General features: G+C 41.2%; 2 protein-coding genes across 5 annotated transcripts in view; both read right to left on the reverse strand.

Annotated features, from left to right (window-relative positions):
• VEGFD (vascular endothelial growth factor D) overlaps positions 1-8,044 on the reverse strand; it is a 46,316-nt gene extending 38,272 nt beyond the window's left edge. The window contains exon 1 of one of the 2 annotated variants that reach the window (XM_070366229.1): positions 7,437-8,044. In XM_070366229.1, coding sequence (XP_070222330.1) covers positions 7,437-7,526 — 90 coding nt within the window. In that variant the 5' untranslated portion in view covers positions 7,527-8,044. The remainder of the gene's footprint in view (positions 1-7,436) is intronic. The other variant, XM_005903114.3, reaches the window with a different exon arrangement.
• Positions 8,045-8,365: 321 nt separating this feature from the next.
• PIR (pirin) overlaps positions 8,366-23,811 on the reverse strand; it is a 99,456-nt gene continuing 84,010 nt past the window's right edge. For all 3 annotated transcript variants that reach the window (XM_070365767.1, XM_070365768.1, XM_005903113.2), the window contains 2 exons: positions 14,348-14,414; positions 8,366-8,690 (listed from right to left, as the gene is read on the reverse strand). In XM_070365767.1, coding sequence (XP_070221868.1) covers positions 8,578-8,690; positions 14,348-14,414 — 180 coding nt within the window. In that variant the 3' untranslated portion in view covers positions 8,366-8,577. The remainder of the gene's footprint in view (positions 8,691-14,347; positions 14,415-23,811) is intronic.

Here is a 23,811-nt window from a genome sequence, read left to right on the forward strand (position 1 = left end):
TACAGATGACACCTAATAGTGTGGGCCATGCCAACTGAGGGCAGGGAGGAGAATGCACATTTGCTCATAATGATGTAGACGGAGCCAGCTGAAGGCCTGGTCCTGTTGCTCTGAAATCTAGAAACACGGCCCTTTGGTGGGGCCTCACGCTACTGGTGGTTCTTTGACTCATGCAGTTCTATATTTAAATGTATAAATGTGAGAAACCAGGGTGTTTAATTAAACTTAGACTAAGGAAAGAACTACAGACTCACAGAAAGTATAAATGTGTACATGTGTACATTTGTGCGAGTGTGTGTGCATAGCTGTCTGGGTATTTTAAGGGGATACTAGATGGCTAAGGTGTCTGGGACCTCTACATTCTCCAATTTGATGAGTACTGCAGGACGGTTTCTCCCCAGCCAAATTGTCTAGCATGCAGGGAAGGGCATATGCTTCCCTTTACATGTTTTAAATTCATGCTCCATGCTAATATCTCTGCTCCGACTGGATGCATCTATGCTTAGGACATGTGGGGGAAAATTAGTGTGGGATGGGCTTGAGTGGCAAAACTCTAAAAGGATGCTCTGAATAACCCCAGGAGAATATATCCCTGGGGAGATCTGTTACAGTCTCTTTATCACTGATCTCAAAGATGAAGGGCCCAACATCTAAGGAAACAATGTGAAGCCTTTATGGTAATTAGGTTATTGTTAAAAACAATTTCACTGCCTCCACCTGTCTCCTCCAAGAGACAAGTATGTTTCTCAGCCCCACTGACGTTGGGCCACGTGACCTGCTTCGACCAATGGGATGTTATAAGACATGATGCAGGCAGAGTGTTGAAATGCATTTGTGACTACATAGCTCTCCTACACTTCTGCCATCACAGCAAGTATGTGTCCCTTCTGGCCCACTTATCCAGGCAGATGAGAGTTACGTGGGGCAGACCCATACTCGACCTGTGGTTTCTGCCTTGATCCTGACTCCCAGCTCAGCCACAGTAATGCGGGTTATCAATGTTTTAAACCATTGAAATTTGGACTGGATTGTCACATTGCATTATTGTGACTTCTACAGCTGTATGTCAGCCTAAGTAAAACATAATCTGCTGGGTGGACAGAGGATCTTTATGCCAAACCTCTCCTCCTTTTTATTAGGCAGCCCTTTGCCATGCAACTGGCAGTCAGCCCAGGATGCTTAATTTTCATCTTTCTCCTAAAGATGCAGTGGTCCCATGTCAGCATCCACAGCTTTCCTCTTCCTCACCTACAACCTCTGCATTGTCTGAGATGCCCAGTGATCTCTAGTCTTGCTGTGACAGGACAGTTATGAAGCAAGTTATGAACAGTTCTTTTCAGAGGGTCTCTTATACAGATGAACTCAGGGAATTCCTTCAATCAAAATCACATTCTTGCCAACTCCCTCCAGAATGGAACCATAAGTAACAAAATCTCTGCCATCGCAATATTCGACATGTCATTTTTTCTCCAGAAATAATTTCAGGCAAACCTAGATTTTAGGAAAGCAATACTTTTCTCAAAGATAGGAGTGGTATAATTATTTAGATGACAATGAATGACAGAAAGAGACTCATTAAAACTTTCATTATTACCTAAGGTTTCAGGCACTAAAATTATCCTTCTCACAGGCCAAGTTGAGCTCCTTGGCTGCTGGTAAGACATGCAAATAACTGAGACATCTTTATTTTATAAAAATGTCATTTCCAGTCATGTGCCTGGCACACGGTGGACATTCCACAAATGTTCACTGAACTAAATGTACAGCTTGCCTTTTCCAGGAAAAAGGAGCCTCCTGAGCAGCATAAAGAAACCCAAGTGTCTTACTTCCTTCCATGATTCTACCCCAGTGTCCAACCCCAGTCACCTCCCATCTCAGTGGTATGTTCAGAAACACTTAGAACTGACCAGAGTTGTGTGGGTTAGTCATGAATACTAATAACTAAGGAGTTCCAGCTTTCTACCTTCTGAGCACAGGGAAGGCTTGCACTTTCTGGCCCCTGGTGGTTAGATGGGGCAGGGGGTCAAAGAGGTTGTGACCAGAAGTGATGTGTCCTACCCTATACACAAGCAAATAAAAAATGTCAGGTCCGATACAGTCTATGAAGAAGATAAAATAGACACAGATCAGGTTTTGCCAACTATGACCTGTGGGCCAAATCCAGCCTGCCGTCTCTTTTTGTATGGTCTGTGAGCTAAGAATTCCTTCCTATCATTTTAGGAGAAGACTACAAATGAGAAGACTATTTCGTGATGCATGGAAATGATACACGATTCAAATTTCAGTGTCCGTGAAGTTTTACTGAAACACAGCCACACTCTAGGTGATTGTTGTTGTTGTCCAGTCACTAAGTCACGTCTGACTCTTCGCAACCCCATGGATGCAGCACAGCAGGCTTCCCTTCCCATCTCCTGGAGCTTGTTCAAACTCATGTCCATTTGAGTCGGTAAGGCTATCCAACCATCTCATCCTTTCTATGTGATATGCCCAGGCTATTTCTCCAACCTCAGAAGCTGCGGTTCTGGCCTCCACTCTCTACTCCAGCCACACTGGCCCCTGGCTAATACCTAAACACACAAGACCACGCCCTTCCCTCATCACAACCACTGCCCCCTCACTTCCTCCAGAGGTCCACACACATGAAAAGAAATCAGAGAAGTCTCCGCCGACCCATCCCTCTGTGTCTGTCCCCTTGTTGATCTTCTTCATGGCACTCTTCACCCCTGACATGCTCCAGGCGTGCATGTTGCCTGCCTCCACCTACCACACTTGGAATGTAAGTTCCACGAGAGCTGAAACACTGCCTTATTTCCTGCTGCATTCGACATAGTAGATGCTCAATAAATAAACAAATCAATTGTCAAATACTGGAAAGTTCGAAGGAGAGGCAAGGGAGAGCCTTTGGGAATAGAACATCACCACCTGTCAAGACAAACTTAGGATGCAGTGGGCCCTCAGAGTATCTTTGCTTTATAACATGTTAGTATATTGGTAAAAACTATTAGTTTCTACCAGAAACTAATTAGTACCAGAACCAGTGGTAAAGGAGGGAGAAAAAAGGACTTCTCACCATAAAAGCAGCCAAAGAACAAATGTCTCATCTCACCTCATCTCAATCATATTCCCAACTGTGGATAGTTCCCCACCATCTCTACTAATCTCAAGTGGTAGGAAAGAGCTGAGCTTAGAAATGTGCCCAGAAGCAATGTTACTGTCACCTGTGTCCCCCTTTCTCGAGCACCTCCGGGCCACTGTGGTTACAAAAATGTGCCTGGGAGTTCCAGAGCACCCTACGTTACACTCTACAAGGAAGCACGCACGTGTCCAAATACTACATTTTCATCCACAAACTGTCTTTATAAGCTTGTCCCAAGAGTGGTTCCTTAATCAAATTCGCTCAACACACAGCTTTCATGTGATTTTTTTCTAGAGCTTTTAAGGGTCTATACTAAATGTTAATCCACAAGTCCAAATCAGATTTTTAAATTTTTTTATCTTTTAATTATTTTTTATTTTTTAACTTTACAATATTGTATTGGTTTTGCCATCTATCAACATGAATCCACCACAGGTATACCTGTGTTCCCCATCCTGAACCTTCCTCCCTCCTCCCTCTCCATACCACCCCTCTGGGTCGTCCCAGTGCACCAGCCCCAAGCATCCAGTATCGTGCATCGAACCTGGACTGGCGACTCATTTCATATATGATATTATACATGTTTCAATGCCATTCTCCCAAATCATCCCACCCTCTCCCTCTCCCACAGAGTCCAATCAGATTTTTTAAAATAAAAACCTAAGTCATACATGGAAGTACTATATTCACACTGTAAGATACAGGGGGTTCTACTATATCCTGAATAGCAATAACAGGCTCAAGTGCTATAAAGTTTTCCCCACCAGTTAAAAGTGACTGACTAGGAGAGAAGACCTCTGTGTACAGAAGCATGTAATTCAATACATTTACCTATATGGTCATAAATGAAGAAATTAACGGAAAACATTTCAAATGTCCTTTGTGCCAAGGACTATGCCTGAGAGGAAACCGGACATGAGCTCACCAGGCCATCTGACTAGCAGCAAAGTCAAAGGACTTCCTTGCGCATAACCTACGGAGGCCAATGAGGGCCAGTCTGCTTCCTGGAGTTAAATATGGAAGGTGCACCTCAGTCTTTGTTATTCAATCACCTCTAGAGATGATTTCAGGGGAAGACAAGTGACACAAGGTTATAAATTTGCGAGCCATGTGGCTTCTCATGGAAGTTAGAGGTGCCCTACATTCCTGTGGGTCTTGGACTTGTTCCCGTCTTAGGCAGTCTGAATGACTCTACCACTCAACAATATTCTCCTGCCAGTGAGGTTATGAAAGAGGGGGCTGGAAGGTAGCACAGGGGAGAAGGAAACCAATTTTATCAGAAAAGAGTTAGCCAAACCTACCAGGACCCGGAATGAACCCTTTGTCACTTCTATCGGAATGTCTGCCTCGGTGACTTTGAAAAGATTTATGGCAGATGGCTTCCCTTAGTGACTTAAGGGGGTGCCAAGATTCCTGGTGACAAGAAATGCTTATCAAATATACTAGAAATAGTACTGGCCAGAAGATGGATGCAAATGACAGGACAGTGAGGTTGCAGATATTTATTAATCAAAAGCCCAGAGTGTACAATACTGTACCCAAAGTTACCATATACAGATATGAGACCAGGTGGATGGAGGGTCCTAGAGTTGTGCACTGCACGCCCTATGCAACTGTACATGACTACCCCAACATATATAAAAGCTGGAGAGAACAGACAGAAATAAATCCCAAATCTACATGGTTACTCTGATTATACTAGTGAGTCAGAAAGAGGGATTGGGTTAATCTTATTTCTAGAAGAAAACATATTCTGCTCAGATTGAAAAACTTATCACCTAAACAGTAGATTTGAGACTTTCCAGCAGATTTTTCTCAGTTCACAAATTCCAGGCACTGCTGACCCCAAACAGCTAAGTACAAGTGGCAAGACTAATGAAATCAGGAGGCATTATACTCAAATGGCAGTGAGCACAACTGTCGGGGATGCTGGCAGCCGTTTGCACAGTTATTGCAGGAAAAAGAATATATACAGACTCGTATAACTGTACTACAGGCACTGCTAGTCTAAGCTGAAAAAACAGCAGAATGTTCAAGGCTAGAAAGTGAAGACTGGGTGAAGGGCAACCTTTCAGAAAAAGAGGTAGTCGGCAGAGAGGAAGGTTAGAGATCACACTCAGGGACCGGCCACCAAGGAGGACCCTGGACACATCTTATAATAAATAAAATAGTTTTATCTCAACAAGCACAAAATACATTCATATTCCAGTGTCCAAACCATTACCACCCTGAATATGCTTTCATGGTAAATTTTGATTTAAACAAGAAGAACATTAAGAAACATATTTCTTCTTGGATTTGTCTCTTAAGAAAAAACTATGCGGGGAAAGAAAAAGTATAATAACCAGTACAATGTACCTCCTGAGCCTTCACCACCCACTCACATCTGTGCAACTGTATGCACGTCTTTTCTTCACATCAGAAAGATTTAATTGAGCTAGGTGTTGGGTGGATCAAAGCTCACTATACAGAGCTTCCCTTTTTGAAGGCAATCTGGATATATATGAAAAAAACTGCTAATGGTATCACTAAGCATATAACACTGCATGTTCCCTGTGTAAAGACGTATTTTCTATCACATTCAAATTCAACTGCTTTCTTCTAGTGCCCTATTAAATAAACTGTTTAATACAATTAATAAAACTTCTGGCAGTAAATCTGAAACTTTTTTTGGCCATGTCACATGGCTTATGGGATCTTAGTTCCCTGACCAGGAATTGAACTTGGGCCCTTGGCAGTGACAGCACTGAGTCCTAACCACTGGACCACCGGGGAAGTCCCTGATACATTTAAAACCTCACTGTGCCCAGGACAACTGAAGAATTGTGTCTTTGCTGTTTAAAAGAGCTGAACAACCTAAAGGATATGACTTCTTTCCAACTATTCAGTCTCCTCTTATACCGAGGCAACTGAAGTTTCAAAGTGAAATGAAAATATTTTAAAACCCCATGTGGGGCCTGGAGGTGGGTAGGAACCTCCATAAACCAAACACACCTAAAGGAGTCCTGAGTTTTATGGACTTAAAAACAGCTGAACAGCCTGAAAAGCCTTACTTGCTTCAAACAAGTCTCATTTCACCTCCTGTCCCTGAGGCTCAAAATGGGATTCCAGTTTACCTGTAATCTGCCACTGAGATCCCAACTCCAGGCTGGTGGCACTGAAGTGGAGCTGAACGACTGTGATCCCTCTCGTGTCCGTTTGGAATTTGGAAAGTTGGAAAGGTGTTGCTTGCTGGCAAGGTGGCTCTCTACCTCTAACACAGAGGTCAATCTTCCCAGAAATACAGCGTATCTCTTTCTCTACTGTATGTACATCTGTGCTTTATACAAAAGAGTAAGACGTTTTCATCCCCAAGGGCAATTTTCCCCTGTTGGGGGCGATATCACCCTTACTGAAAATGCACGTCCTAACAACAGCTACAAAAACTCAAGTCCACGTTGATTGTTCATGGCCAGAGATTCTTAAATCAATAATGATTTAGCACCACTTTGGTCAAAGTGATTATATCTTAACCATTTTCAAAATCAAAAGCTGAGAACAATATAAACTGTGAAATGCATAAAACTGGGTGAAATCATGCTCAGTCAGTCACATCCCAGTCAATTTTTTTGTATTACTCTCAATTCATTGGATTCTATTTGATGCTTGCTGATAGAATCCAATATTCGATTATGGCTGAGTTTTACACACATTTCAAAAAGCAAAGGACCAAAACGACGTCCACAGAAAGATTTTTCTACATGGTAGAAAGGGTAATTTGGAAAACCAGGGAGAAAATGTCTGCAGAAAGCACAGCAGTTTTTGATTTACAGAAGAAGTTAACTAACTTAACTAACTAAAAAAAGGAATGTTTGCTGTTCACAGATGACCTGAAAATAAACAGCCCACAAAGTTTTCTGTGTCATAAAAACAAATCAATGCTTCCTTAGAAAAATCACTGTGGTACAGTAGAAATTAATGCAACATTGTAAATAACTACACTCCAATAAAAAAATTACTGTGCCATCTGCATATAGAGTTAGGGGAAAACTTTCCTATCTGGAAAGATTCCAGAATGTCCATTCATGTCCTATTACATCTCCAAAAGCCTCCTACCCTAAGCATTTTTAAAAACTCATGGCAAGAATCTGAATAAGCTTAAGAAACAGAATACTCATTAACAAGTACAGGACATAGCCTACCCACTATTGGTAGTGTTCTGCATTTTTCTATTATCTCAGAAATAGTGGGGGCAAAGAAAGCATCCTCTGCATAAGCCAACTTAGACATCTGCATCGCATGAAAAATTGAGCTCACCTACCTTCACTGGTCCACGTTCATAACTGGAGCCCTGCACCAACTGCAGAGAAGACATCATGAAAATATTCACCACTGCCCACTGTCTGTACATTCTGAATATTCTGTATTCAGTATCCACTGATCACCAAGCAGTTGACATCAGGCAGCTAGAGCAAACTGGTTCAAAAGGCATTCTCCAGAAGGAAAGTTCAAAACCCCAAGAGTTCACAGGGAAAAACAAGTAATCAGTTGTGATCAAAATCAATTAGTCAAGGTGCGTTTCTGTGCAATCTTATGGAAGGGGGAGAGAGATGAAAAAAAAAACTGTAAATGTTCTCATGCTCCAAAAATAATCAGGAAGTGGACATGTCTTCTACTTGAAATGAGAAAGCACTCTAAATCCATTTCATGTCCAGCAAATTAAAAAAATAAAAAATCTTTCCACCCTATGCCCAGGTTCAAGTTGTTTTATAAGGAGGTGGTGCGGCCACCAATGTTTGCAGCTACAAAAGGCTGGGACCCAATTGTGGATTCAAACTTTTTTCACAACCCTCATGGAAGCGTGCAGGAGCATGTGTCTTAAATCTGACACAGATTTTGGCAGAAAAAGCAGGGAAGTCTTGGCCGTAATCCTGTCGTGTCCCTACCAATAGCGGGGCAGTTTTGAAAACTGACTGAAGCGCTCAGAACTGCTGTTACTTTAATGCAGATAACCTGTAACATGAAACCAACCCCAGCACATAGGCATGCAAACTGCACTGCAGAAAGAGACCTCAGATGCTCACACACCTATATCAGTGAGACACACAGAAAGTAATCAAATATGCTTTAAAAAACACACAGGCACAAAGATGACAAAATAGGCACACATCTGTGGAAAGGTAAACATATATAAAAATTTTTTAACAGAAGCTTAGTAATTTAGGTTGAAATGATGACCACCGATTTTTAGAGAAGCAACAATTAGGTTTATTTGCTTGGGCCAAGAAATATCTTACACACAGTGCTATATTTTAAAAAAAAAACCAAACATATTATCACTTGAGTGTGGAATTCTTTACAAACACTGGCGAAGTCGGCCTTGGAAACTGCATACACTAAATGGGTGCGTGTCACAAAGGGCAACATTCTAGAAGGCAGTCAGAGCGCCCTTACGCTTGTCACTAGTTTCCGATCTTTGATTTCCAGGTTTTGGCTCTTTCAAAGCCGTTTTTCGCATTTCTGAAATCAAGGATGGCCTGAGAAATCTCTTCATCTGTGTTCATCACAAACGGACCTAGAGCAGAAAAGAGACGTTCAGAAAGTTCCAGGTGACGAGAACATTTTTTTTCTACTGTGAAAATGGTACGTGCTTCTGTACTTCTTAATTTGAAACAAACTCAGGCATATCTGAACAAGGTTATTTTCACAGCACCCAATCCTTGAGGACTGTAGGACAAGTTTCTTAACTAGGATTGTTTATGATTATAATGAACAAACTTCAGATAAACAAATGCAATTATAGCTCACTCATCCACTCCAGGCTGTCATCAGCAATGACAATGTTTTTATTTGAAACATTTTCAGGTTTGGTTCTATTGTAACTATTTTTGTAGTTGTTACTTCTCTTTATCCTCTTTATCTTTTTTGTGGAAGTATAATGGACACACCACATTATATTAGTTTCAGGTGTACAGCATAACAATTTGATTATTTGTATATATTGGGAAATGATTGCTACATTAGGTTACTTAACATCTGTCACCATCCATAGTTACAGAATTTTTTTTCTTGTGAAGAGAAGTTTTAAGATTTATTGTTGTTGTCAGTTGTATAGAATTGAATTGACTGATATCAAGAACTGAACTGATTTTTAAAAATTGGCAAATCTCGTCACGGTGTTGGTATCTGCACAGTATATGAGTCCGTGTCCTTATGTGAGGGGTCCAAGTCGTTTCTTAAAATTAGTAGCACCTGACAGACACTAAATTACAAAATTTTCAAGTCAAGAAGACATCACATTTTGGATTCTCCAGGGGTCAGTACACTTAGGCCAGATAGTATATATTTTCGATTTTGTGGGTCAAACCATGTCTGTTTCAACCACTCAACTCTTCTGTTGAAGCACAAAAGCAGTCATAGACAGTATACAAGTGACTAGGGATGGTGTGTTCCAATAAAACTTTATCTACAAAAACATGTAGTGGACAGATTTGGCCCATGGGTCACAATTTGTCTAATTCCTAGGTTTGAACTTGGCTTTTGCTAAAGGTGTAGAAGTCCTCTTCTCATCAGCCAAGAGGCAAAATGTCTCTTTCCCTCTCTTCACATACTGTAGGAGCAAAAGGGTATTGTCTTAGACTGTGTCACCTCCAACATCTGTTGGATAAACAGGGCCAGCTCTTATATGGCTTTGGCAGTGTCTTGAAAGCAGTTGACAGATTTGTCCATTCAGTATATCTCTTGCCCTAGCATGCAGACATTTCATCAGGAGCCTTTTACAACGTGCTTCGTCTAAGAGGCTTTTCTCTGAGAGACCCAGATTAAAACATAACTTAGAGGGAATAACACAGTCAAACTGCTTAATTACTGTTAGCATATCAGCACAGATTTGGGATTCACTTTGGTTTAGCACTTGAGAAGGAAGATTCAATATCACATGCCTTGATGATATTGAGGCCTTTTGAGAGACTGCAAGGTACAGGATGGCAAGAGAAAGGGAAAACAGGTAGCAGGCATCTAAATTCATTCATTTAATGACTTATCTATCCAGCATTTATTGCACACTTATTGAATAATGAACATGGCGCTGGGAGCTAGAGACATAAAGCTGAATGACAGATGCTCTCCCCTCAAGGACCTCAAATCTATCACACAGATATGAAAACAAATTATTACAAAAGAGTGTGATGAACAGAATGACAAAAGTATGGAAAATTCAAAGAATTAACACAGAAAGGAGAGGAGGAGGAGCCCAGGACGGAATTCATAAACACAGTGATGTCTAAACAGGCAGACATGGGGCAAAGGCGTTTTCGGGACTAGCATGCGGGAGGCAGTGACAGTGGAGCACAGCGCTGGAAGGAAGGCTCGAAGCGCGAAACCAAGGGCTCAGGATCTGATACGGAGGAAGGGGCCAGACCACTCTGGGTTTGAACTCGATCTCTCGGAAGATGTTGGACATAATTCCACAGGTGATCGGGAATCACTGAAGAGTTAAGCAGACAGCACTGTGATCTGATGTGCAGTTCGGAGAAGACACCTTTGGCATCAGGGTAGAGAAGATGTCTGGCTTGGGAGGCTGAGTTGATGGTGGAATTGTTTAAGGATATCTGAGACACGAGACATAGGAAGCTGTGGGTAGGGCAAGCTCAGTTCTGGATATTCTGGCATGAAGGCACTGGAGACAGTCAGATAGCTTCCTGGCAGAGGTGCTCAGTACATTGTTGGAAACAGGGTTCTGGGGCTCATGAGAGAAATTTCATCTGGAGATGTGGACTATACCAGGTAGGAAAAATGAGAGAGCCCGCATATGCAAAATAAATAATAAATTCTAGAGGGCATCCTGGAAAAATCAACTTTTTAAAGGATACAGAAAAGAAAGGCAAATGGAACTCAGAAAATGAGAGCAGGTACTGGGCCAAGGAGTGACTTTCTGCACATCACAGTTTTGCTAGAGATGGGACTTGTGAAGCACCTCTCTCCTCCCCCAATTCCTTTTCTGTACAAACAGTACACTTCTGGGCTTCCATTTTGACACTTCTCTGGGGTATTCTGCTGTGCTTCTCAAATCATAATGTGCATGTGAATCACCTGGGAATCTTATTAAAATGCAGATTCTGAACCAGAAGGTCTGGAGTGAGGTCTGAGACTGCATTTCTCTCTCTCCAGTGATGCTGATGCTGCTGGTTCAAGGGCCACACTTTGAGAAACAAGGTAATCACTGGAAGCGTGAGCCCTCCAAAGCCAAGGTAAGGAAGCTCATCTCAAATCCTTAAAAAGAAAACTGAAACCAGAAAGTGCATGTTTTTGTTTGTCTTTTTTTGGGTGGGTCTGGTGGCGGGGAATGTGTGCACACTAAGTCACTCAGTCGTATCCGACTCCTTACAGCCCCATGGACTGTAGCCCCCCAGGCTCCTCTGTCCATGGAATTCTCCAGGCAAGGATACTGGAGTGGGTTGCCATGCCCTCCTCCAGGGGATCTTCCCAACTCAGGGATCAAATCCACATCTCTTACATCTTCTGCATTAGCAGGCGAGTTCTTTACCACTAGTGCCAATTGGGAAGCCCTTTTGGTGGGGCGGGAATAGTATATAACTACATTAATTTATTTTTCTGAAATTCAGGTATAACACACATACAGCATTATATAAGTTTCCAGTACAACATAATTTTTTGGTATTTGCATACATTGGGAAATGATCACAATAAGTCTAGTTATTATCTATTAGCACACATAACAGAATTTTTTTCTTGTGATGAGAACTTTTAAGATCTATTCTCTTAGCAACTTCCAAATATGCACTACAGTGTTATTGACTATAGTCACCATGTTGTACACTATACCCCCCAGAAAGCATGTTTTTTAATACATGTAAGGGTTATGAACAAGAAAACTATTTGCTAGTTATGTATAATCCTATCAAACCTCTTTTAACCTACACAGTTCATCTCTCCTCTGATTAAGTCTTTGAACTCCCTCCCTCTACTGTAATAAAAATGGTGCGAGTTTAATTTCTCATTATGGAGAAACTTCCTATAGAGGAGACGCACAAGACAAGGGTTTAGGAGACTAGGGTTCAAATCCCAGCTCCACCACTAACAATTACTTTCTGTCACAGAAGCCACAGGACAGAGAAGGGGCAACCAGGCACAGGGAGAGGCAGAAGGCTCGGGGGCTAGAATTGAACAGCTTGAGTGTGAATCCAGCTATGTGGCCAACACACCTCTTAGCAGATAGTGCTACCCAAGTACTTGTTATGTAAAGAAGTGGAACATCTGGGTTCTGTTTTCCTCATCAACTAGTACTGGTTCCCAAATAGTCAAGAGATGGTTGTGGTGGTCTTCAAACATGCCCAGGTAAAAGGAAATATTCTGGGTTTGAAAAAGGTAACAGAAAATAAACAAGTAGAATGCTTTGCCTCTCACTAACTGGGATTTCGGGGGCCATCTCTATGCCGTTGGTTAATCTAAGTCTGTGCGTGCCAGCACACCCAGTATTCCCCAGTCCCAAGCCTCGGAGAGGACTCATGGGAGGTGAATGGAGGGTGGCTACAGGCGGTCCCACTCCTCTGGCCTGTCCCCTATTGTAGCTGGATTCTTGGTTTTCATCACTGATGCAGGGGACATTGCTTAACTTAGAAGCTTTCCATCCCACACATTCTTTTCCCACCTAAATTCTAGCTGCTATTAATAAAGATGGTGATCCTACTCAATTTGTCTGCAGGCTTCTTCCAGAAAAACAAACTATTTCAGGGCTGTTCAATCAAGATAAAAGAAAATGAGAACCATGAACTTTTGGAGTGGAAATCAGAAGCCTGCAAAATCCAGGTCAAATGCTATGGGCTAAGTGGGGTAAAATTAAATGCTTGCCTCTTAAATTACTAATAGAACAAAAATGAATATTTTAAAAATAATCAGTTTTCTTTAAATTTATGACCAGTTGGGTCTTTTTTTTTTTTTTTTTCTGAAATCACTATGTGTATCATTAGCCAAGGCAAGGTAACGTAATGGGATTTTAATGCATGTTAAATTTAATAATTAGGTAAGTGGATGTACACTATGCTTTGTGGCATTTATCTAAATAATAGATTGAGTTCTAGGTACTTTTAGATGTTCCTCATTTAATCAAACAACAACATTTTGAAGAAGTCAAGACAAAGAACTGAAGTGACTATTATGAGTACCTATTTCAGGATTTTCTGCCTCCAAGTACAGTCCTATTTCTACTATACCACAGTTATCTCTATTTGTTTTGTTGTATTATAGTTTATTTACAATTTTGTGTTAATTTCTGCTGTATAACAAAGTGATTCAGTGATGCATATACATACACACACATATATTCTTTTTTACATTCTTTCCATCATGGTCTATTATAGAATATTGACTATAGTTTCCTGTGCTATACAGTAAGCCCTTGTTGTTTATCTTCTTATGTCTTTATTTATTTATTTGGTTTGGTTGGTTTTTATTTATTTATTCATTTGGCCACGCTGTAGGGCTTGGCCATGGTGATATTTTAGTTCCCCGATCAGGGGTTGAACGCAGGTCCTTAGCAGTGAAAGTGCAGAGTCCTAACCGCTGGCACCAGGGAATTCTCTATATTTGGGTTTTTTTTTTCCCCCAATTAACTAAGATTGATTCAAATATTTTAGAAACTTCCAAAGAAATATTCCTAAGACATTCTTATTTTTCACTAATAAGACAATAAACTGTAAGGACAATATTGAAATACTGTTATGGGAATTCCCTGGTGGTCCAGTGGTTAGGACTCTCAGCATGTTCACTGCCATGGACCCAGGTTCAGTCACTGGGAACTAAGATCCCACAAGCTGTGTGGTATAGCCAAAAAGAAAAACAGAGAAATCAATTTTCGGTAAAGATAAAAATGATATTCAACTCCCCAGTAGACCATAAAATCTTTTAAGTTGAAACTCTCTTGACACAACATAAAAAAAATACTGTTTTTGATCCCCACAAGGTTCAAACCTCCATGTCCTACACATGATGGATACTCAAGAAATGTTTCTTAAAAAGAAAGAGAGCGTGAATATAGAAATAAATACCATGTGTATATTTTCCTTTGACAATAGAGAAATGAAACAAAATCCTCAACTTTGTAGACAGAGAGAGGACAAAAATCAAGCTGTTCTTCCCAGTGATACTATAGATGTACTCTGCTTTCAAAGAAATGAAAACCAACCAAGAAAACAGCCATCATTTGAGGCTTACCATGCTGGACAACTGGTTCTTTTAATGGCTCCCCAGCAATTAGGACAAAGTGGCTTCTCTCAGGATCCTAAAGGCAAGAAACAAAGCAACAAACAATAAATAGATTTATTTTTGACTATCTGACTAGGAATGGTTTGGACCTGACATTCTGGCCAAATGGATAATGTCCTTAATTCTAAAGATAAATTCCAGAAATATTTTCTGTGCAATATGCAATAGGGAAATGCTCATTCTTTAAGATGCTTGGTGGCAATCAAAACTCAAGGATACGTCCCAACCACTAAAATGATAACCTACTCAAATAAAGGAGAATTTAAGATTTTTCTTTAATTAGAAACATCTTTATGACAAACTATATAAATAGCTTGGCTTAGTATAGGGCTTATAACTTCCTACTAAAATTTTAATTTTGAGAATGGAAAATTATTCATGCAAATCCAAAAGGAACATTTTATTACTTTCAACATTTATTACTATTAGTATAAAATAAGCCCCAGAAGTGCTGCATTAAATGGAACCTTAAAGAAACATCCCAGGGACATCTGCTCAAGCAAATTTCTTTCCAAAAGGATCCTACTGTTTTTGTTTAGAATTAAGATGAGGTTTTTCATCCCTGAAACTGCAAAAAAATTATTAAATCCAATATTAGTGTGGATGCAGGGAAAGAAACACTTTTCTATACATCGTTAGGGAGATTTTCTATACATCATTCAGTTCAGTTCAGTTCAGTTCAATTCAGTTGCTCAGTAGTGTCCGACTCTTTGAGACCCCATACATCATTAGGGTGCTGTAATACTTCCAGAGAGCCCTCCTATTGCTGATGTCTTCTGACACAATCATGCCAGAGAAACCAGCAGAAGAACCTCCCGCCACACTTGTGATAAGATAAATATGGCCAAATGATTTCTATGAAAGTCTTAATTACTCCCTATTTGCTGTCAAAATGTACTAATGTGAACTCAGCTAAAAATCAACAGAGTAAGCTCTTTACAGAGAAGAATTAGAGACCCAGATGCAGAGAACAGACTTGTGGATAAAGCAGGGGAAGGAGAGGCTAGGATAAATTTAGAAAATAGCATCAACATATATACACTATCATGTGTATAACAGATAACTAGTGGGAAGCTGCTACATAACTCAGGGAGCCCCGCCTGGCACTCTGTGACAACCTGGAGGAGTGGGATGGGGGTGGGGGGAAGGCTCAAGAGGGAGCGAATATATATATATACATAATTATGACTGATTTGCCATGATATAAGGTAGAGACCAAGAAGAGGAAATGCAAAAATACAAAATGGTTGTCTGAGGAGGCCTTACAAATAGCTGAGAAAAGAAGAGAAGTGAAAGGCAAAGGAGAAAAGGAAAGATATATCCATCTGAATGCAGAGTTCCAAAGAATAGCAAAGAGCAATAAGAAAGCTTTCTTAAGTGATCAATGCAAAGAAATGGAGGAACATAATAGAAGGGGAAAGACTAGAGATCTCTTCAAGAAAATTAGAGATACTAAGGGAACATTTCATGCAAAGATGGGCTGAATAAAGGACAGAAATGGTATGGACCTAATAGAAGCAGAAGATATTAAGAAGAGGTGGCAAGAATACACAGAAGAACTGTACAAAAATGATCTTATGACCTAGATAACCTCGATGCTGTGATCACTCACCTAGAGTCAGACATTCTGGAGTGTGAAGTCAAATGGGCCTTAGGAAAAATCACTACAAACAAAGCTAGTGGAGGTGATGGAATTCCAGCTGAGCTATTTGAAATCCTAAAAGATGATGCTGTTAAAGTGCTGCACTCAATACGCCAACAAATTTGGAAAACTCAGCAGTGGCCACAGGACTGGAAAAGGTCAGTTTCCATTCCAATCCCAGAGAAAGGCAATGCCAAAGAATTCTCAAACTACTGCATAATTACTCATCTCACATGATAGCAAAGAAATGCTGAAAATTCTCCAAGCTAGGCTTCAACATTACATGAACCGAGAATTTCCATATGTTCAACCTGGATTTAGAAAAGGCAAAGGAACCAGAATTCAAATTGCCAACATCCGTTGGATCATAGAAAAAGCAAGAGAATTCCAGAAAATCATCTATTTTTGCTTTATTGACTATGCTAAAGCCTTTGTGTGGATCACAACAAACTGGAAAATTCTGAAAGAGATGGGAATACCAGACCACCTTACCTGCCTCCTGAGAAACCTGTATGTAGGTCAAGAAGCAACAGTTAGAACTGGACATGGAACAACAGACTGGGTCAAAATTTGGAAAGGAGTATGTCAAGGCTGTATATTGTCACCCTGCTTATTTAACTTATATGCAGAGTACATCATGAGAAATGCCAGGCTGGATGAAACACAAGCTAGAATCAAGATTGCAGGGAGAAATATCAATAATCTCAGACATGCAGATGACAACACCCTTATGGCAGAAACCGAAAAGGAACTAAAGAGCCTCTAGATGAAAGTGAAAGAGGAGAGTGAAAAAGTTGGCTTAAAGCTCAACATTCAGAAAACTGAGATCATGGCATCTGGTCCCACCACTTCATGGGAAATAGATGGCGAAACAGTGGAAACAGTGTCAGAGTTTATTTTGGGGGGCTCCAAACTCACTGCAGATGGTGACTGCAGCCATGAAATTAAAAGATGCTTGCTCCCTGGAAGAAAAGCTATGACCAACCTAGACAGCATATTAAAAAGCAGAGACATTACTTCACCGACAAAGGTCTGACTAGTCAAGTGTTAGTCAGGCTTCCCTGGTGGCTCAGTTGGTAAAGAATCTGCCTGCAACACAGGAGACCTAGGTTTGATCCCTTGGGTGGGGAAGATCCCCTGGAGAAGGAAATGGCAACCCCCTCCAATATTCTTAAAGCTATGGTTTTTCTAGTAGTCATATATGGATGTGAGAATTGGACCATAAAGAAAGCTGAGTGCCGAAGAATTGATGCTTTTGAACTGTGGTGTTGGAGAAGACTCTTGAGAGTCCCTTGGACAGCAAGGAGATCAAACCAGTCAAGCCTAAAGGAGATCAGACCTGAATATTCATTGGAAGGATTGATGCTGAAACTGAAGCTCCAATACTCTGGCCACCTGATGCGAAGAACCCTGGGTCTTTTTCACTGGAAAAGACCCTGACACTGGGAAAGATTGAAGGCAGGAGAAGGGGACGACAGAGGATGAGATGGTTGGATGGCATCACCGACTCGATGGACATGAGTTTGAGTGAGTTCCAGGAATTGGTGATGGACAGGGAAGCCTGGCGTGTTGCAGTCCATGTGGCTGCAGAGTCAGACGCAACTGAACTGAACTGATGACTGATTTGCCATGGTGTAAGGCAGAGACCACTGTAACATTGTAAAGCAATATCCTCTAAACAAAACTGAAAATTCAATGACATTTGACAGAAAAGTAAATGACATTTTGGGGAGTGAAGTAAATGTCCTTTGCCTTTTAAAAACAGATATGTGGCAAGTAATTGAAACTGTTATATTTTGGGAGGTAAAAAAAAAAACCACTGCATACTGGGGCATATTTCAAGCATGCAATAAAGAAGTCCTGAGTCAAGAGTTTAAAAACAAAAGAGTAAACTAACTTCTGCTAATTCAAATTTCAAAAATAGATGTCATAAACCTCATCTTCTAGAGATTAGTGTTTTAACCTCAGCATAGACCCTCATTCAATTCCCACTTACTCTGACATTGTATACAATGTTAATGGTTAGGCTTTATGGTCATCAGATCCACGAGATGCAAAGCTAGAAGATAGGAAAGCACCACTCTACAGCAATACAAGGAAATGGATAGCTTAACATCAATTCTGGACTTCCCTGGTGGCTCAGACGGTTAAGCGTCTGTCTACAATGCGGGAGACCCTGGAAATTAAAAACAAACCAAAAAAAAAAAAAGACTATGAAAAACAGATGTAGAAGCTTAAAAACTAGTCTAGGACCACTTACTGTAGGAGCCAGCAGGCCCTAAAGACATCATCATACTTTATAGCTCAGGATAGTAATCAATATTTTTACATGCTGATGACCCAAGGTTATGAATCAGTTACACTGTGCATAGTATTATGCAGTAGCCCAGGAGTCCACAAGAAAGGGGAAGGTTTCTTACTCAACTTAAATGTTTTCTTATTCAATGTCATGTTTAAGTGACTAAAAAATTCAACTTAAAAAAAAGCATGCAGTTATCCAAAAAGATTTATTCACTAAGGGCTTTGGAGGGGTGAAATTTCAGTGTGAATCAAATGACACATTCAAGAAAAGTATCTTATAAATAGTTCTGATCACTGGTGTTACATCATTTATACTTTAATCTGAAGGAGGATATCACTAAAAACTGTTTTGAGGTGTTTGTTTTTAGAGGAGCTAAGCACTTGACTTCTGGTTCAGGAAACAGGGGGAAAAGGATCAGGGGTCATAAAAGAAAAGGAAAGAAAAGGCCAACCTCCTTGTGTCACGGGTTTATGACTCCTCAGAATGTACGTTTCTTAATTCAGAAGATTCGTCTTTTGTGAGTGACAAATGTGTCCTACAGTTTACACAGTTTGGAATAATAATAAAGTGCTGAAAATTCAAGTTTTGTCCCTTTTGACACTACTCAAATCAAATGATGACTTTCATTTATAAGTCAGACAGTAGGATAAAAGGACACTAGTGTTTGGCCTGAAATGAAAAATGATCCAACTGCTGGGTGTTGAGTTGCTTGGGTATTGGGCTTTCCATTTCAGAAAGCGGCAGGCTGGTCCAAGCTCCTCTGAATGACTTTTTCACAAAATTAACCTATGCATGGACCCTTGTCCTCTAACCTAAGCCAGATGTTTTGGGTCTTTTTCTTTTTCCTTAAGTGCATCCTTTTTCTTCCCTTCCCTAGCCTTCTTTGGTGAAAGCTGATGATCTTTCTGAATTTTCACTAGAGTGCTCTTGTGGCTGCAAGTCCCAATTGCTGCTATCTTGAAAAGTTCTCGTCTATGGCAAGGTGACCTTGGGTACAATATCAAATGAGAAGACTGGTCAAAGCAAGAACAAGGAAAGACCTGTTGAAGGTCATGAGTCCCTGTGTGGATCTAAGTCAGTGCCCTATTGGGGTCTGATGAAAAGACTCATACAAAGGTAACAGAAGTCTACCTACTGCCTTATGGATAGCTGCCCCAACCTACACTCATGATTTCTGGGGGTCCAGAACAGGTCTTTCACTTTGGCACACCTTCTCAGAGTTTAGTTTTGAGTCAGGACCTTCTGGGTTTATGTAACAATTCACTTTTACAAAATGCTCTGTTATTCCATAAAAATTGCCAAGATATGTCTTGAGTTCCACTGATACCGACAAGAATGATCGAAGCCCAGACGAAGCCCTAAGATTCATCTAAGATGGTGATAACTTCTACACTGTGAATATGCATTCAGAGTTTGTTTGCTTGATCAGAAATATTCAATACAAAGCTTGAGATGGCTCTTGGACTCTGAGAATGAATCTAAAGGCATGCTTTTGCTCAGGAACATTTATTATAGTGAAATATTACCTGAAAAACATCACCAGAAAGTGAGATTTAACAGGACTTAATCACATGCAATTATTCTTACTCAATTTCATTGTTAATAATTCTTAGGTCAAGTGAAAGTGAAAACAATGAACTGTTACCAGTTTTTGAAGATTAATGGTTTATTTTACTATGAATTTTTGTACATCAGCAAAAAGTTATCTCTAACTTTAAGTGGTACTCTTTAACTGGCACCATTCATGGGGAATACATTAAATTAATACAGACTAACATTTAATTAAAATAAAAATTGAAAGACAAATTTGTTAAAGAGTACCATTACTCTCAAGTATGGTTTTAGTGGCAGTCAAAGAGGAATTGATTGTCTACCTTGACAAACTACAAGTAAGTCTGTTAACCCATGAGGCTTAAGACTTTCTCAATAAGACACTAGTACAAACACGGGTTTAAAGGTGAGGCCAAGCCTTCACATCAAATCCATGTGCTCCTGATCAGGGAGCCATCTTGGCAACCAGGATACTAACTGTGGTACCTTGCTGCCAAAGCAGCACAGGGAGCCTGAAAGCTCAGAACATAGGCTGTTCCAGGGTGGCCATTCCAGTCCAGGCTTAAATGTCCAGAGTAGCCTGGGATTGACCTCCATCTCTAAGAACAACATAAAAGATAAGGCCATTTTGAAGTCAGTGCTGGGGTTTGGGCTTCTTCTCAGAAGTCAAAGAGTCTGGCTTAACAACTCCTCAGTATGCACCAAGCCCCCTGCAGTTGCTTCCCCTCTTGGAAGACTTCAGAGTACAGTCACAAAAGATAATCCACACTGAGTGAAAAAGACAGAGCTCCCTGTGGCCTAAAATGTGCTGGTCCAAGATGTGGTCTACATCAACCCTTCCCTGCCCTCCTCACCTAAGGACTGGCCATTCCGGAGAAACCCACCCAGACTCCTGGGCCACCAGGGAGATGGGCATGAGGGCAAAGACACAGATTGAGAGGCAGAGGAAGAGCAGGAAGAGCAAAACAGAGGAAATCCAGGGACTACCTATCAGCTCCTCATTCCTGCCCACAACTCCGTGCCCGGGGGAACAGGGGAGAACCATGAAGGCACAGGTCATTCTTTCATCCTCAGGCTACGCCTAGTCCTGAGTGAAGACACCTCTAGCCTGGAGCCCAACTGAATGAGTCCTTTGAGGCCTTTTTCTAGCTGTAGAAAACTACGTGTCCTAAACCTGAGGGCCTAAGGTATGAATCCTCATTAAGTAACATGTATGTGGCATGACCATCTGTCACACCAAGTGTTTAGATCAGTGAACTTTCCAGCTATCATCACTGGACACCCACTGTGTACTAGATTAGGGATAAGCAAAGCTGTCCTTGTAAAGAGCCAGAGTGTAAAGATTTTAGGCTTTGTGGGCCACCCAGTCTCTGTCACAACCACTTACCTGTGGTATGACAACATCCACAGACAAATGGAAATGAATGGGTGTGACTGGGATTCAATGAAACTTTAGGAAAAGTTTACATCTGGTCTACTGGGAATAAATTACTGATCCCCATGCTGTATGTGGCCTAGACTCTCGACCTGCATAATCACACATAGTCTGACAGCCCCATGCAGCTGGCATCATTATTTCAAAACTGCAGACAAAAAAACTGAACAAAGCCCAGGGGGTTTGAGAACTGTGTCCATAGTCACATGGCTAACGAGTGGCAAAGCCAAGATTCACACCTTCACAGGCTCTTCCTGTGGTGTCTTAGGGGGACTGTCTACTCTTCCTGGATATAAGTGATACACGCTCATGTAAAGGCTAATTTTTGGAACTAAGAGCTCTTCCTAATGTCCTGATGGCTCAAGCTACACTTTAGATCAGATCAGATCAGTCGCTCAGTTATTCTGACTCTTTGCGATCCCATGAATCACAGCACGCCAGGCCTCCCTGTCCATCACTAACTCCTGGAGTTCACTCAAACTCACGTCCATCGAGTCAGTGATGCCATCCAGCCATCTCATCCTCTGTCGTCCCCTTCTCTTCCTGCCCCCAATCCCTCCCAGCATCAGGGTCTTTTCCAATGAATCAACTCTTCGCATGAGGTGGCCAAAGTACTGGAGTTTCAGCTTTAGCATCATTCCTTCCAAAGAAATCCCAGGGCTGATCTCCTTCAGAATGGACTGGTTGGATCTCCTTGCAGTCCAAGGGACTCTCAAGAGTCTTCTCCAACACCACAGTTCAAAAGCATCAATTCTTCGGCGCTCAGCCTTCTTCACAGTCCAACTCTCACATCCATACATGACCACAGGAAAAACCATAGCCTTCACTAGACGAACCTTTGTTGGCAAAGTAAGGTCTCTGCTTTTGAATATGCTATCTAGGTTGGTCATAACTTTCCTTCCAAGGAATAAGCGTCTTTTAATTTCATGGCTGCAGTCACCATCTGTAGTGATTTTGGAACCCAGAAAAATAAAGTCTGACACTGTTTCCACTGTTTCCCCATCTATTTCCCATGAAGTGATGGGACCGGATGCCATGATCTTCGTTTTCTGAATGTTGAGCTTTAAGCCAACTTTTTCACTCTCCACTTTCACTTTCATCAAGAGGCTTTTTAGTTCCTCTTCACTTTCTGCCATAAGGGTGGTGTCATCTGCATATCTGAGGTTATTGATATTTCTCCCAGCAATCTTGATTCCAGCTTGTGTTTCTTCCAGTCCAGCGTTTCTCATGATGTACTCTGCATATAAGTTAAATAAACAGGGTGACAATATATAGCCTTGACGAACTCCTTTTCCTATTTGGAACCAGTCTGTTGTTCCATGTCCAGTTCTAACTGTTGCTTCCTGCCCTGCACACAAATTTCTCAAGAGGCAGATCAGGTGGTCTGGTATTCCCATCTCTTTCAGAATTTTCCACAGTTTATTGTGATCCACACAGTCAAAGGCTTTGGCATAGTCAATAAAGCAGAAATAGATGCTTTTCTGGAACTCTCTTGCTTTTTCTATGATCCAGTGGATGTTGGCAATTTGATCTCTGGTTCTTCTGCCTTTTCTAAAACCAGCTTGAACATCAAGAAGTTCACGGTTCACATATTGCTGAAGCCTGGCTTGGAGAATTTTGAGCATTACTTTACTAGCGTGTGAGATGGGTGCAATTGTGCGGTAGTTTGAGCATTCTTTGGTATTGCCTTTCTTTGGGATTGGAATGAAAACTGACCTTTTCCAGTCCTGTGGCCACTGCTGAGTTTTCCAAAATTGCTGGCATATTGAGTGCAGCACTTTCACAGCATCATCTTTCAGGATTTGGAATAGCTCAACTGGAATTCATTTACATACAGTCAAAATCACAGAAGGGCATGTAACAGAACCATGCCCCTGGGTCACGGAACTGATGGCTTCAGCCGACTCTTTTCCATCCCACTGCCTCCCTATTTCTGGCTCCCCTCACATCTTCATTCTGGTGTTCTGCTTCAGCTTCCAAATCCTGATCACCTGCAGTGTGCCCTGTGCTACATCACAGGGAGGCCTGCGGTTGTCAAGTTAAACCAGGTAATGTTACTGACTAACCTGGTGTCAGGAGGGTCTCTGGCTTATATATAGCTTCCATGCCTCTTTCGTGCATTGGGTGGAAACAGACGAAATCGCCATTTTTGTAGGTCAGACGTGGCAGTTTCATACAGTTTAACCTAATAACAGTGAGCACAGACCCCGAGATACGCATTTCCTCTAGAGCTCCTAAGCCTCTGCTTCCTTTACTTCACTGCTCCTGGAAGTGCCACAGAGAATTAAAAGAGCAATAGGGGAGCAGTCAGCAAAGGCAGCCTTCCTCACACCCACTGAATTCTACCATGCCAGGGTCAGAGGGCTGGCAGTCAGTCAGATGGCCTCTCTGCCAGTCACCTGCGTACTGACACAGTTTTAATCCCTACTTTTCAAAATTCAACTTTGCAGGAGCTTTGGCACAACTGTCTCCTCAATTTTCCT

Source organism: Bos mutus, chromosome X (genome assembly GCF_027580195.1).
Source record: "Bos mutus isolate GX-2022 chromosome X, NWIPB_WYAK_1.1, whole genome shotgun sequence".
Lineage (NCBI taxonomy): Eukaryota > Metazoa > Chordata > Mammalia > Artiodactyla > Bovidae > Bos > Bos mutus.